Source organism: Pimephales promelas, chromosome 20 (genome assembly GCF_988280905.1).
Source record: "Pimephales promelas chromosome 20, fPimPro1.hap1.1, whole genome shotgun sequence".
Taxonomy (NCBI): Eukaryota; Metazoa; Chordata; class Actinopteri; order Cypriniformes; family Leuciscidae; genus Pimephales; species Pimephales promelas.
The window spans coordinates 16,965,367-16,982,379 of NC_142788.1; the positions used below are offsets into that span (position 1 = coordinate 16,965,367).

The window sequence follows — 17,013 nt, forward strand, 5'->3', positions numbered from 1 at the left end:
TGCATGAGACACAAATGGAGCTGAATGAGGGTTAGAGTTCACAGATAACTCTACATCACGCAGGCATGCTCAAATCTGATGGTTAATGTAGTCATGTGTATAGCGATGATGGCTTGTCTAAGATCTCATCTGTATCGCATTTCATTCTCAGATTTACCTGCATATATTTCTGAGTCAATTCTGAGTTGTGATTCCAGGCCATAGCTGTTCACATTCGAAAGGTCAAACCTTAAAATTTCCCTCCCAGCAAAGGTCTGAACAATCATAACATACAGTTCACTATAACAGGAGCAACTATGTTGTATAGCTGTCACGATTCATGAATTCACTGCCTCTCTCTCTCTCTGTGTGTGTGTGTGTATATACACTCACCTAAAGGATTAGGAACACCTGTTCAGTTTCTCATTAATGCAATTATCTAATCAACCAATTACATGGCAGTTGCTTCAATGCATTTAGGGGTGTGGTACTGGTCAAGACAATAACTGTTTCTCAATATGCGTTCTTGTCTGAGTTCTTGTGGACTTGAGAACGTCATCAGTCACGGCCCAAGTACTGTTCCAATTCAAAGTTCACATCTAGCCAAGTCCACTTCAAATCCCCGGATGTGTTCTTGATCCGCCCCGTTTACCGAGGATGCATCGAGAGGTGACTCGTGCAGACTTGAGATAGCCAGGTATGCATCTCGCGTCAACCAGCGAGCATCAATGGGAGAGGAGAAAATCCGCGAATTATCAAAATACTACTGTTATGAAATGTAATTTTAAGAGTGTTTCAGGCGAGAATGTGGTTGTTTAAATCTCAAATCTGTGGTTTATTTATAAAGATAGTTCCTATTTGAAAAATGTATCTGACGTTTTCGGAGTTCTGACATGCAAGCCTGAAACATTACATTCAGTTGGCTCTGAAGTATATTCTTTTAAAGAACATCATTTCCAGAAGTAGACGTACTTCTTTTCAAAGTATGCTAAAGCACGCCTCTTTTTCATCGTCTCTACAGTCGACTAACAGTCCACTAATTGGAGAGCACTTCCCTAGATAAACATATGATGGAAATCTATTCTTATCTTACCATCATGGGCTCTTAATTTCGAGAGCTGAACATAAGAAAGGAGGATAGCAAAGTCTAAAAAGCACTGGACATTCCCTTTGAACTGCTGCTTTAGATTACCTGTCTGCTTGCCTGCCTGTGTGTCTGACTGTCTGTCGACCTGTCGCCTGCTATTGAACCAGACATGCACACAGCTGCGCTTCTCTCTGTAGCTAAAGAGCAGGAGGTGTTGCATGATTGACAGGTCTGCAGGCTCAGAACAACGACCCAGCTGGAGATGAGACCCCGAGTTTATTTAAAGCTCACAAATCAATCTTTTCTTCTCTTTCTATTAGACTCACATATGCGCACACAAGCATAAAACCCTCGTTCTGATCTACACTCCACAAAAAAACCAACACATTTTTATGAGTGTTTTCAATCTACAGGTGTCTGCCTACATATTTTCTTCATTTATTTTAGTCATGACTTCAAGTGCCTTTCAAGTTCACTCGGCGGCCATTTTTGCAACACCTGGGCAGCTCTTTTTTTCGTGCATGCAAAACCAACTTGTATACTTATAAAAATCGAATAAACTTGCTAACTGCATTTATAAAACGCTACAAGCCAGCAATAATGTTTTACACAAACTCTCTCATTAATGTTGTTTTTTAAGGATCAAATAGTGTTAAAACATTGTTTATCAGTCTGGTTCGGGAAGTATTTTTTTTCCATTATCCTATAGGGATTTCACAAAAGTCTTTGCTAAAGCATTACAAGACATGAACCAAGCCAATCACCTACGAGGTCAAATGCAACACTACAAACTTTGATTTGACTGTAGTACTTAATGGTTTTGGTGAGGGAAAGAACAACAATACCATGAATCATAAATTATAAGTTCATTGTAATATATGCACATATAAATATTTAATATATACACAAAGATTTAAATATTTTGAGAGCATAAAGAGATCGTTATGTCATCTGCAGTGCTTCAAGGGTGTAGGCGGAGCTAAATAGCTATTGGTGCATGTTGCTTTTTTCAGCTTTTTTAATGTGCATAAATATAGGGTACATTATATATATATATATATATATATATATATATATATATATATATAAATTACCTTGATGGGGGGAGGATTTAGCATTACGCTTTGTATTAGTAGAAAACCTTTCCACCCTCATATTCCCCTGAGACGAGAGATTTATGTATTTTTTGTCTGGAAAAAATCCTCAGATGACGCAAAAATCGTCATTTTGCATTGAGGCAGCGAAGCAAGTGCATTCTGGAAGTTGTCTTTTATCCACATAAGCCAAAAATACATCATCCGGTTTTTCTCAGTCTAGAAAGCTCCAAATTCGAAAATAATTTCACATTTCGTCTACATACATCCCAAGTCTCCCGGAAGTATTAATTTGCGAATGTCTAAAGGTGAAAGAAATGATAGAATGAAGCAATTGTAAAAAGACAATAACGGTAAGAAGGAACATATAGTAGATGGGAGTCAAATGGGAGTCAAACATGGTCAAATGACGCAGCTTTTGACGTCACAACATGCGACACACGCTGGGGTCATAGTGCACAGAACGTGATATGTCAATGAGCCATTGGAAGACAGAACATATGTGCAAAGACGTGCAATGCATTTTTGTGTTTTTTTTTGTAAACGCATATTACGCAATTTGTACAGACTCATTAGAGGGTGAAAACAACGCAACATGAGCATGTTGGACGCTTGATCTTATCATGTTACATCTCTGGTTTTGTATGCTAAAAGAATGATTGAGCTAGGAACTTGGTTTCAGTTTCTATAAGCTCTTAAACAGACACACGCAAACCGGAGCACCGGCACTCCCGTCAATCTTAGAGGGTTAATTGCTGTGTACACTTTACAATGTGACCTTTTAAAAGTATAGTTTTATGGTAAAATGGAAAATTAAGTAAAATGCAATAAATGCCTAATATTATGCAAAAAAAAAAATCTTAGTACCCCCTCTGAACTGTTAAACCTTTAGCCCTTAGCACAGACCACCCCCCACATTTTAAATTTACCAACGGGATTCCTTGTGAAAAACTACATTACCCATAATGCTGTATGAATAAAAGTGCCAACTACAGTTGTGCAGTGCAGACATATGTCTGTATATGATTTTGTATATGCTCCAATAATAAAATGGTATGTGCCTTAATCCAGAAAGTACGAAATAGGCTCGACCTAAAACAGAAGTGTCAACATTAATGTAATAATGTAAAGCCCATTTTTAGGCAAAACCTTATTCCATTTAGTTCCTCATAGCAAATATGCTCAAATATGTAGCTATAATTCAAAAAAGTATTTCATTTTTTAAACGTAACTATAAAGACAAAGTTTTTACTGTACAGTTTATCAAAATACAGTAACATACAAATATATCAAATCAAGCACAATAAAATGAAAGTCATTTTGATCTCTAGAGTGAATCGCAAATCCACGGCCAGATACTGTAAATTTGTGATGTCTCCTGCACACTCTGGGGACTGTGGGATTGATTAGAGCAGATCGATGGGCTAATGCACTATATCAGTCAGTGTGATGCTGCAGAGGAACGCATGTGGAGTTTTCGTTATCAGAGCCGCAGGTTCAGACAGTCCTTGTGAGGCAGGAGACGAGAGTTGAAAATAAGGAGAAATGACAGGAGTGTATTAGGAGGGAATGTGTAAGGTCAGTCTGAGAACAAGGGATAAAGCAAGAGAGGAAGAGTAAAAGATGTGACAGCAGGACATCAATGCCAGGGACTCGCACAGTGGAAAAACTGTTTCCATCATACCTTAAAAAGGGAGGAAGTTTGTATTAAATCCTGCGTTGGTGGTGCACACAAGCCATTTTTGCATGCTGTTACAGTGAATAAGGATGAGGGATCTAGTATTGTTGCTAACGCCACACTCATTCATGTATGAAAAGGCCCAAGAACACAAGCTGACAATAGCAACAGTCACGCCTAATGAATGAACACACTGCCTGTACGGCACAGCACACAGAGGCTGAGGTAATGAGTCTGAGCACAGAATGAATGTGAGAGGTTGTGTCCTTTTACGTCTACAAAAAAAAACATCCACTGAAAATTTCATCGTGTGAAACTAAACCAACCATACCAATCTCACTTTTATTAAAGGTGCCCTCTGGCATTTAAAATCAAATCATACACCATATTCCATACCAGATGGGGGCAGTATACCTCCAGAAATACCTCCGCGGCCATGCGCACTCTCATGTCTTCAAACAACACGGGCGAGCGCTGTGTTGCTCTGTCTCCCTCGTGCATATTAATCAAATCAATTGACACGATAGTAAAAGGTTGGAAGACCGCAGTTTCACGTGCAGCATTTGGAGATTTTTACAGTTTAGAGACTAAATGAACAACATCTCAACACTAAAGTCAGTGCATTTCGACGATATGGGAAAATTAAAGCCCAGGCTATTATTTCTAGTTTTATGGTATTCGTTTTTTTCATATTACATTTTTTATCATTAGTTTTAATTAATTTGACAGACAGCATTCCCTGATGTGGACCAAGCTAGCGTCTTTCAGAGCTGCCAACTCTCATAACACTTTTCACACACTCTCACGCCACACATCCATTTTGTCATGCACAGAAAAGGACACGGAGATCGATCTCAGCTCTCAGATTCTGTTAATTTTATTACGCAATTCAAACAATAAATACAGTTTTGGCGCTTTACACGACAGATCCCTAGCGCACATGAACCGATCATCTCTACTAACTAATGGTAAAAGAACACGAACACTGTCGAAAGATACAGTATGCTACAACTTACCAAAATATATTCCTCATGCATAATATCGACCAATCATTTTTTTAACTCTTCCCTGAACTGAAATGTAGTAGTGGGCTGTATTTTCCACACGACTGACATCAGGTTCAAGCTGGTTCAAGTACACACAAGCCGCGCGACTTACTCGTGTACAGCAGTTTGGCTGGTGGTAATGTTGCCATACCGCCTCCCATGGCCGAAACTGGTATTACGACACCTGCCGGGCCGGGGCTAGTAATTTAGCATGCTAATTCAGGTTAATATCTCGGCAGCACTATAACTTCTCATTTTTTTAATGACATCATCAACCTTATTTCTTCTCATTCTTTTGATGCGTGTAGCTCATTTTTGGGATATTTTCACCTCAATTTTTACATAGGGCACCTTTAAAGGCATCTTATTGTAGTTTCCCCACTGAGGTCTGCTTATAAAAAAAAAACTAAAAATAAATAAATTTCTAAGCTGCAATTTAATTTAATTTAGACTATATATACCAGCAGTAGGTGCTAGCTGGGCAATATTAACTAGGCAAAACTTAACCTTTTTGATTTTTTTTTTAAAGGGATGTTTAAAATGCTTTTTACCATTTACTCACCCTCTAGTTTCTTTCTTATGTGGAACTCAAAAGAAGACTTTTTTTTTTTTTTTTAAATTACTGGGCACCTGTTCTCAAAATCTTTTATGTGCCTCAGAAAAAAAAAAGAAAAAAAAAAAGACTGTAACGACACAGGAGTGATTAAAATGACAGAATATACATATTAGGGATAATAACTTCCTAAAGATTCAGTAAAAGCCTCTTTGCAAAGCTTGTGTAATTCCATCCACTCATTTTCATTCACATTTTGGTATATCGGATGAAAAACACTGCATGGAAACGTCAAGATGTGCATAAATTCCAAAAATTCACATGAAAATAACTTATGCGCTCAAATGAGGCACAACATTTCTTTATCTGATAGGAAATAGCGCATAAAACGAATATATCCCTTGATGTGCAGCAAAAAAAACCTTGTGACTGCCTCAGTGGATGTAATTGGATAACTTGGCTAACCAGCGGACCGAATCTCAAATGTTGGTTTGATCGTTCTGAAATGCCTGAGCCAAAGTCTATCATCAGAATGATTGGGTATAATGACCTCCCAGAAGTGTCTCACATGGTTCCGTTTGCAAAACACCAGGCATCCGAATGACAGCTTTTATTGGGTTTAGTCTGTGCACTCTGAGACGCAAGTCATTTATGATGTAGGGGAAAAAAAGCCACAACAGCTTCCCCGATTGCAGCAACTTCTATTTTTAATACAGATATTTTGCACCAATTCCAGGAAGTGACTATTTTGTTCTCTTGAACACATGGGATGGAAACATTGCTTTATTCGCAAATGTTTTATGCGATATTCTAAGTTTGTGCATAACTAGTTAAATTCACAACTTTAGATCGAAACATAGCTAGTGTAAGAACAACCCAGGCTGACTTGTGCTGTACAAACTGTTAAGATCAGAGATTTCACCTACATGTGACCTCCTCCTATAGTGTTCAGGGCTATCATTGTTGTCAACAAATGCGCGTGCATGTAGGATGACAGAGTTTACGACAGTAGTAGAGGACAATACTGATTCCCAACTGTAGGGGGACCCCAAGAGCAAAAACTACCTGGTGTTACTTTAATTTTTTTAGTTAAAATGTTATTTTTGCAGCCTGCATTCAAAGTACAATGAACTCTTATCTCAAAAGATTAAGGGAAATTTGATTTCTCATGATAACTCCAATAACTCTTTCCCCACCATTGCCGGAATTTTCCATAATTTATGAGACAACAGTTGCATCTGAAAATGCATACTTCCCTACTATATAGTAGACAAAAAAGACTGGACAAACGAAGTTTGTCCGAATTCACAGTACTCGGTCAAAAAGTAGGCGAAAATTCCCGGGATGACCTACTTCTTCCGGTGAGATTCTGAAGTGTGCATACGATGGAGTATTTGTGAAAACTGACATTGATAGGTCACATGATAATGACAATATGGGGAATATAGTGCGTCCAGATTACATTCATTCTACTGTATATAAACATACTTTTTAGCGGTTGATTAAAATGTTTTTGTTCATAATGTTTAAGTGTTAATGAAAAAATAATGCATAAAGCTAGATTGAGGCTCTGTTCTTTCTTTAAATATATTGCATGTTCAGACATTCATAAAAGCTTTGTGAAAATGAAAAAAAATGTTGGGGATGGCTGACAACTTTTTAAACTTCTTTATTACAGGATCATATTCAGTATATAAAAGGAAGGATGTGACTATATCTAGTGATAGAACAGAGTAATATTAGTAATCTTAACTTGGAGCGTTTTGTTCACGAGAGACATTATGTAATGTAATGTAATTAATTGCTAGCAGTATGATTTACATGTTTCTCTTATGCTCCGTTTGGAGGGTGACTCCCGCCAGTCATAGTGCATCTGCTTTCATTTTTTTTTGTCTGCCTTCTTGAAGTTGATTGCAACTGAAATAATAATTTACCTAGTCATTTAAAAAACAATCTATTTCTGTGACAGCGCTGAGTGAATGTGTTCACAGAAGCACTGTAGTACTTTCAATTCAGATTGGATGCTTTTGATGCAGCACAAACTCTCATATGCAAAAAATGTTTATGTAAAACTGTAGCTAAGAGCTAAATATGGTGCCACAATGTTGCTCATATACATAAAAATCTCTAATTAATGCTAAAAGGTCTTATACATCAATTGAATTTGTGCAACTATGAGTCATTCTTAGTCAAACTTGCAGACAGAAATCTTAATATTCATGCTAACAAACTATGGTTGATCTGTCGTAGCATGAAGCTAAGGAAGAATGGCCAAGAAAACAAAGTTTCAAACATAAGCAATGGAAAGAAAAAACGACATGAAAGTATTAAAGGTGACCGCACATGAGGAGGCAATGAGACAGCGAGTGACAGAAAATAAATATCAGAAAAGAAATGGGACAGGGTGAGAGCGAGAGACAAACAGGCACACAGAGCACCGTGGAAGGTGTTTGATTATGCTATGATTCTTCTAAAATGTCAAAGGCTTTTCGCATGCACTCTCAATTAGCTCTAACAGACAGTAAGACAAAGAGATGGAGAGAAATCTCAACTCATAAATACTGGCAGATGGACAAGAGGAAGCTAGCCAGAAGATAATCAGACCTTATGGGCAGCGATCCCCTGGTAAACACTCCACTTTTATCCACACACATTTCATTAATTGATTTGGCATGTTATAAATGTTTAAAAAATGTGTGCGCAAAAAGCATTACAATATTTCTCTATGGGTCACTTGGATTTATTGTATGACAATAAAAATTTCAAGGGATTGTTCACCCCAAAATTGGATCCTCGTTTACAAACCTTTACTTTGTTTCAAATCCATATGACTTGTGCACTATTAAAGTAGCCTGTTTAAAACCAGACCATTCTCACTTGTAACAGAGATATGGTCTGGCAAAGCGTCATAGACAAATCATTTCCAGAGGGGCGTCACCAACGGACGTCGCGGGTAGACCTAAAACCAATCAGAGCGATGAAGGAGATGACGTTTGCAGAGCGGCGGCTGGCGGCGATACATCTCCGAGTGATGTTCATTGCTCGGTTTTTAAAAAAAGTAAACGTTCATATCACTTAAAAACAGACGTGATAGCTGAAATCGAGCGAGTGATGTTCGACGGCGGCGTCCATCTTTGTAATATAGGCTACAAAATCTGCTTCAAAATCCCAGCACTGTCGTCATCGTGTGAAGCCCGGCCCAACGTTTCTGATTAGTGCCGCGATTTCTGCGGACTGGAAAATGGGTTTGAACGAGCTCTTTGCAAGACTAACTTATAGAGCAAATCTAAATTTGCCGGAAGTTGTCTGGTTTTTCCCTGGCTACTATTAAAGATAAAGCACCATATATAAGAGCTTCAGTGAAAAACAACTTCAATTTCAGCCTTTTTCCTCACACAAAGCTTCATAAGATATGAAAAATAGCCTGTTTTCCGGCAAATTTATATTTGCTCTGAAAGTTAGTCTGGCAAAGAGGTCATTCAAGCCCATTTCCAATATGTCGAAATCGAGGCACAAATCAGGGGTGCGTTTCCCGAAAGCATCATAAGCCAACTATGGTCGCAAGTTCCGTCGTTATCTGCATAGTTTAACGAGTCGGTGTTTCCCGAAACCATCGTTCCAACGAACATTCGCAAAATTTATTCAGAATACATACAAATGTAATTTACGTCTTTTAGTTTGTCAAAAGATTTAAAGTACCGTGTTTGAAGAGTGCGCATGTGCGAACGTGCTCTACTATGTAAGAACGAGCTAAATATTGAGTCTGGTAATGAAGCAAAATAACTGAGAACAATTAGAAATAGTCCTCAGATTACATGTTTGTAATTTTTATTTAAAAATCTAGCGTTAATTGGATCTCACACAGTTTCATTAAAAGCAGTTATTACTCCACCACGTGCGAAAGCAACGTGGTTGAACGATACTTTGCGACAATGGATTTCGGGAAACAGTCGTGACTAGCTAGTTGATTTCTCCAACGATATATCGTACTATGGTAGTGAAGCAGCGAACTACGTCGTTGTACGGGAAACACACCCCAGAAACGTAGGGGGCGGGCTTGTGCTGACACGATGACGACAGCGCTGGGATTTTGAAGCCTACATTACAAAGATGGATGCCGCCATTGAACATCACTTGTTCGAATCAGCTATCACATCTGTTTTTAAGCGTTTTGAACGTGTCCTTTTTTAAAAACCGAGCAAACAACAACACTCGGAGATGTTTCTCCATCGCTCTACATACGTCATCTCTTTCATTGCTCTGATTGGTTTTAGGTCTATCCAAGACGTCCGTTGGTGACGCCCCTCTGGAAATGATTTGTCTATGATGCCTTGCCAGACCATATCTCCATTACAATTGTGAATGGTCTGGTTTTAACCAAGCTAGGAAAAAGTGCAAAAGTAACACATTTTATAATAGAGGTTAACAATGGAAAATTGGGCAATACTATCTTCAATATTTATTTTTAGCGTTCCACTGAAGACAAAGTTTTCATACAGAATTTATAATTTTGGATGAACTATGCCTTTAAAAATAGTTTGTTAATTAAAACCGGAGGGAAAACAGCGAGAAACTTCAAAGTTCAGCAGCCTTTCACAATAAGAATCGCTTTGATTTTAAACTAAAAAGCCATTTGTAAAGGTAGTTCATAATACAGCCTGACAAATCCCAACAGATTAAACATGCAATAACTGTCATACATATATCATTCTGCTTGAATTCGGATGGAATTCATTGAAAAAAAAAAAAAGCTTTTGAGTGTTTGAAAAAGAAATGCCAGCAAAACCATCTGTGTACACTGTGAGCATAGCCTCAGTCTATAAAACCTCTAAGATGAAGATGAATAATAAACTGTCCTGTATTTCTGTGGTATTATGTAATATACTGGCTTGGAGCTAAAATGGGGCTTTTAGCAGAGCTTCAGCGCTGAGCTGTGAGGGTCGATCACTGCCCTCAATGAGACTTGAGGGATTGAGGAGGCTTGAGGAGATTTGTAAGCCATATGGAAGAGAAAAAAAAACCCCAACCAGGCAGACATTTCCAGCAAATAACACTGAGACACGCTTCCTTTAGTGTCTGTCGATTACACTGATGAACTCTGAAACCAATGTCAACAACTGAGATGAAAGAAAAATACACATAAGGGAGGAAAAACTTGAAGGAAAGACAAGTGTCTAAAATAACAAAACAACACTCACAAAATGGATTGTATTCATTAAAATTGAGCTAGAGGAACACAATACTATAACATTTTGTTACAATTAATCAACGTAAACTCAAAGTCAGAGTATGAATTAGTATTAAATCAAGTGCATATCACTTTTGCTGGCCAAGAAATATGATCTAAACCACCAATCATGTACAAACAAGCACTGTATTTAAAAAAAATAAAAAAATAAAAATAAAAAAAACAGCACTTTGAGCACTGTCCACATTGACATACATTATTATATACATATTCTTTGCCATAAAAAAACAGCAGTAACAAATCTTTGTTAAAAATCCAAGAACTGTAGAAATGTATTAAAAATGTGTTTGAGTAGATAGATTCATGAGAGGAGCGCAGGCAGTGCATACAGTACATCAGAGTTCAAATCCCACTCAGCCCTTCTCATTTTCCCTGCATTTAGTAGGCATAACTAAATTCATGTGAACAAAAAGACTACAAGACCAAACCCAATCAAATTATTTATTTTTGCTGTGAAGGCTTAGTTATTTAATTGCATGGAAAAGCTTCCTAAATTGAATTATGTTAATGTTTAATTTTTGAATGTGATAAGGGGAAGAGATTAAGAATGCATGCTCGGGGAAGTTTAGGTTTAAAGGGAAGGAATTCAATGCTGAACAATATACTAAAGTGATTATAATGAACTGATTCAAAAGAAAGGTTCTCCCTGGTGCACAGGAGAGCTGAGTAACAGGCAGACAGAGGACGCTCGCTCATACTAATGATTCCTCTCTAACAAGCTTCTGCTTGGTCTTTTATGTGGCGCTGTTCTGAGGATGCTTGAGGGAAAGATTCCTGTCAGACCTGCACTGAAGTTCCACCGTAGACAACCAAGAGAAACCATACTTTAACTCATTACTGAACAGATCTGCTACAGGCTAAAGGAAAGACAAAATTGTCAGGCGAAATGTTTGTGATCAGAATCACGTCACCAGATCAGATGTTAAACTGTTGTTTCTCATTCTGCAGTGATGAGAATAATCAGTGTTGTTATTATTAACTAAAACTATTACAAATATATTTTTTAGTTGAAATAAAGCTGAAACAACATTGTAAAAACAACTTAGAAAATTAATATGGTTCAGAGAACATAATATTTTGAGTTCCAATCTCCTTCTTTGAATGAACTCAATGAACAAAATTTTAAGGCAATCAGGTTTACTTTAAGTTTAACCAACAATTATTATTCTTTTTTATATACATTGAATGACAAAAACACATAACACAAGGCCTAAAACTTCAATTAAAACTAAAAACTTAACATATAGAATAAATACTATAAATGGCAAATGTCACGATACACACACAGGACGACAGAATCCAATAGCAGTAGTTTATTTAAGGGCAATCCAAATCGTAGTTAGCCAGGCAAGGGTCAAAATCATACAAAGCAGTCCAAAAACAAGAAACAAAACGAAAACCGACTTGTAACAGATCTCAGAAGAATTGCGTGACATGCAACAATGACTCCGTGACATTAACTAAAACGGAGGTTTTTATACACAGACACTAACAATGTGATAGGGAACCGCTAAGTGCAATCATGAGTGATGGGAACAAACAAAGGATTATGGGAAATCCAGACTGAATGGTGACAGGAAGGGAAAAAAACCCTCTAGTGGACACTCGGGGAACACAAACCAGACACTATGACAGTAAAGAAACAATCCTAAAATAGCACTAATAACGGCGCTATCCAAATGATTGCGTTCCTTGATAGCGTTTACTATGCCTGCATTGTTTTAGCACCCAGTCAATGCAAATAAGGTACTGTTTAACATGCTAAAAAATAGCATCCATTGTACATCTAGACGTATGTCTGCTCAGTTTTCTGCATCATTTGAAAACCTAATGAATCCGATTAGCTGCTGCCATGATCAATAGAAAACATCAATCAACAAAGTCTTTATACAATTCAGTTTGACATGCTTCCTGTGGACATTAATAGCTCCACAGAAATTGAACCAGGATTTCTGTAAATAAGGATCAATCAATAATTAGCCTACTTTACATAAAAAATAGGCATGTTTGTATTGAAAAGAAATGTAATCACTTCATTTAAATACCACAGACTATTTTAATGAATTTGGCCCAGCGAGCTCCAATGACTAACAATCCTTATTTCACAGCGCTCTGTAATACTTAATTCTGATTAACCAGTGACGGCATCCTGCAATCAAATTTTTTTTTTTTAGAAAATTACCACTAAACTCTACAATTGACTGCAGTTCAAGGAAACGGATTAGCTGTGCTAGTATCAAGACTCTCGTATCAGCCTCTTTCTTCTCATGTTATTTTGTGATAATGACCAGTTGACTTCATTTTATCCAATACAAATAAAACTTCTAGACTACAGTGACATCAAGGCTGCGATAGAACACAAAACACAATTTGCATTGTAATGCAGGGCGACTCATAAATACACATGTGGTCCTATGTGTGCTGAATGGGGCGATTAGGGAGCAGTAATGTGTAATTGAGGATATGGCCTGTAAACGTGGGCTGGTAATTACACTGGGCAGCATTTCTCTACGGCCTCTACAGTAATAGGTAAAGTAATAATGGAATTAGTGATTGCCACTTATACAAGAAGGACTCGAGCTAGCCTCCATTAACCGTACACACTCATCTATAGCCCTGAGCGCCGCACTCACACACACACACACACACACACAGTCTTTCTTTCACACACTTACAGCAAACAGAATCAGAGCACGCAACAGCAGCATTTAAATGCAAATGGCTCTGATTAAAAGGTAAAATTAAGCAGGTTACAACCAGTCCCATTCGTGTCACCCCTGCACATCTTATCTCACGCTTTCCGTCACCAAATAAACAAGAATTTATTTTTAATTGACACTTCCATCTCTTGTTTTTTTTTTCTTTTTTATCTAAAAAGCACGTATCCAAACAGGTGGTTTGGTGTTTAAACATCAAGGAACCTTTTTACTTTCATATTGATTTTTGTCCCTTCTGTCCTTCTCTATTTGTCCCTTTGGCTGAGTGTAATAGATAGAGACATTGGTATAGCAGAGGTTTAATATATAGAGGTCGGTGAGAATGACCCTTATATCAAGAGGACAGATCAGACTTCATTCTGTGTTGGAGCACGTCCAAGAGTCTAAAAAACACGTACACACATTCAAATTGACAAACGCAAAGGGAATAAGAAGGAAAAGCGACAGAAGATGAAAGAGAAAATAACACGTATCTTTGTGATAAGGGCCGGTGGTGCGTTGGGGTTTGACTATTTATTTGAAGATGAGCAATTAAAAACCCCTTGAGTGGTTCTCCTGGGATGGGGAAAATTTGTTCAAACAAAACAGAGAATTATAGTTTAATTAAAAGCCAACTAGGCTGGAGAACACTGGGAGAAAACCAACACAAAGGAACATATACAGTGGGGACCATAATTTTGAGAGCACTAGTGAAAATTTGTATTTTTTCCAATAAAAATGTATTTATTGTTATTTATTTTTAAATTATGAAATGATCTTTTTAAAATGAAAAAAAAAAACTGACTAATAAATAAAATATTAAAATATTTCTAAATAAATAGTAATTAAAAAGCATGGTCCCACTATGAGAATAACAATGTTAGTGAATTTGTTTAAAATGTTAGTTCAATGTGAATATTAAATCTGTGTGAGTTGAAAATATGCTGTTTTTACTCAGTTTTATATCAGATCCTTCCTACAAATTACTGTCTTGAAGATCAGCTTACATTTTTTATCCACCGCAGGATGTTATTATATGGTATTTACTCGCCCTCATATTGTTCCAACCCTGTAAGACCTCCGTTCATCACTTGGAATATTTTAACAATGTTTTTACAAACTTTTCTGGACCGGCAGGATACTAAGCAGCCTATGAAGGAGTGAGCAAGCTCTCAGAATTTTTATTTTTTGGTGAACTATCCATTTTAATGCTGGGCAACAGTACATTTAAATGACTCATTAGCTCTCTTAATACAGTGTTTTGGCCAGTCAGCGTAATCTTAAGCTGATATTGCTGGATTCTGTGCATAATCACTGAATAATACTTCCTGTGCAAAGAGGAAGGTAAATAAATATTCAGTTGTTCCCTGTTGATTTCCCCAAAACAAGAAATTGGACTAAAAAAAGGAGGTATTCGCCAAGAAAGCAAGTTGTTATACCAGTGAACCCTGTTGTGCAGAGAGAGAGAGAGAGAGAGAGTAAGAAACAAATAAATGTTCATCCCTCCGATGCTGTATGTACAGTGAACACAACAACACATCAATCTTTCTCCTTCCTGTCACATAGTGAGGCTGAAGAGATTGAAGCCCAACTGTCAAAGGGTTCAACCACAGAAACAGAGTAAAAAAGAAGAGAGGAAAACCAAGCAAAAGACACCAAAATGTTGTCAAGACTGCTTTAAACATCACTTCGATGTTTCATGATTTCATAAAAAAATTAATATTGATTGTAATGAAAGATGCTGTGGAATAAAAAGCCATATGTATATTCATAGATTTCACTTGCTACAATATTGCGTGATATCTTTAAAATTTCTATTTATCAAAGGATGCTAAAAAATGTATCATGATTTCCTCAAAAACATTAAGCAGCACTGTTTATAGTAATACGAAACAATTATAGTAATACGAAATGTTTCTTGGACATCAAATCATCATATTAGAATGATTTCTGAGGGATCATGTGACACTGAAAACTGGAGTAATGATGCTGAAAATTCAGCTTTGATGTCACAGGAATAAATAACATTATTAAATATATTAAAATTTAAAACAGTTACTTAAAATTGCAATAATTTTACTGTTTTATGTCTTGGTAAGAATAAGAGAAAAAATATATGGCCCTTGGCAAAGATTGGCTTCAAAAAACATATTTTTACAGTACAGCTATTAGTTATATTTATCACTCCAACTGTTTAAAATGTCTTGACATACTGTACTAATGAGCTGACATACCAATATTCATGTTCAAAACTCAAGAAAAGATATTACTCACCTTGTTCACTATCAAATTCTTCTACAGTGGAGACAAAGTGAGGTCTGGAGTAAAAGTTGTGGGGTCCTGGCTGCTGGAGGCCGCCCAGGCTGAAAAACGCCCTGTCGCTGGCAGCGCATGAGGAGAACGCTCTGCGGCTAGGGATGCACGGGTACCGCGTCCAACTCTTCGTCTCAAGGTCAAAGGCCTCGAATGCGGTCACTGGCAGCTTGCCTTGACGCCCACCTGTCAAAGGGGAAAGTAAGAAGAGGGTTGGAGGATTAAGGGGGAGCATATGTGTGTATGTGTGTGGCAGGAGGTGGGATCTCTCTGATAGGACTTGTGTCACATCTGTCCCTGCTGGGAGCCAGTGTGTGTGCGATTACCAATTACTTTTATTTCACTACATTCCAAACCATAATATCATACTTTTTACTCAATTACATTACATAAAAGCATTCCTTATTATTCTGAACGGAAGAAATCGTTAACCTGTTAAACCAAAATGAGAGAATCAAAGAATGGGAGATCCTCGGAGATTGAGTGCGCAAATGATTAATTGCACGAAAAGTAAGTTAATGACGAATTTTAGGATTTATTATTGTAAATGAAATTCATATTTAGGTCACGACTGTCAGTTGTCCCCCGTTTACAAATAAGAAGAAGGAGCGCGCCGCTTCTCACTGCAACACAAACGATCATCCTAAGGAGTCAGTAACATATGCACATGCAAGTAATGAAGAAATAGAAAGCCATATTCCGTAGGACACATCACTATTATCAGCTAATGGTTTTGTTTTGTTACATTAATGCATTTGGCAGACACAAACCAAAACAAACCCCATGATCTTATCATTGCTAGAATTAGACAAGAAAAGCTCAACTACAATAAAACAATCACAGAAGGGAAAAATAGAACAATTGTTTATCACATTTTCATCAAAAGTGATGTTCAAACCATTTTTCAATTTCATCAAATGCTCTTATTTCTCTTGAGGTCATGTGAACGTGGTGTGTTTTATGTATTTGTATGTAGAATATGCTTGTTATGGGATTTTTAGACTGCAGAAAAACGATAAAACAATTAGCTCTACTCAGTGATAACAATGAATCTGTAAGTTTGATCTCTGTGAGAATGTAGTTACAGTAGCACACATTAGTCACAGCAGACAGCATAGTTAATGTGATGAGAATAAAAATGAGGTTGTGATGGATGGAAGTTCATCTCACACCGTTGCTGGGTACAAATCATTCAGCCGACAAGCACTGAAAATATGGTCACATATTTGGTGGACAAAACAATTTGGAAATTCTCAGAAATATAGCATCACATAGGATTTTAAAATACGACACACTAGATGAATTAAAATACATACATA

At 37.2% G+C, this 17,013-nt stretch overlaps 1 protein-coding gene across 2 annotated transcripts in view; it reads right to left on the bottom strand.

Annotated features, from left to right (window-relative positions):
- Positions 1 to 17,013, bottom strand: part of klhdc8b (kelch domain containing 8B) — a 105,893-nt gene that overhangs the window by 11,991 nt on the left and 76,889 nt on the right. For both annotated transcript variants that reach the window (XM_039652883.2, XM_039652882.2), the window contains one exon: positions 15,656 to 15,880. In XM_039652883.2, the coding sequence (XP_039508817.2) occupies positions 15,656 to 15,880 (225 nt within the window). The remainder of the gene's footprint in view (positions 1 to 15,655; positions 15,881 to 17,013) is intronic.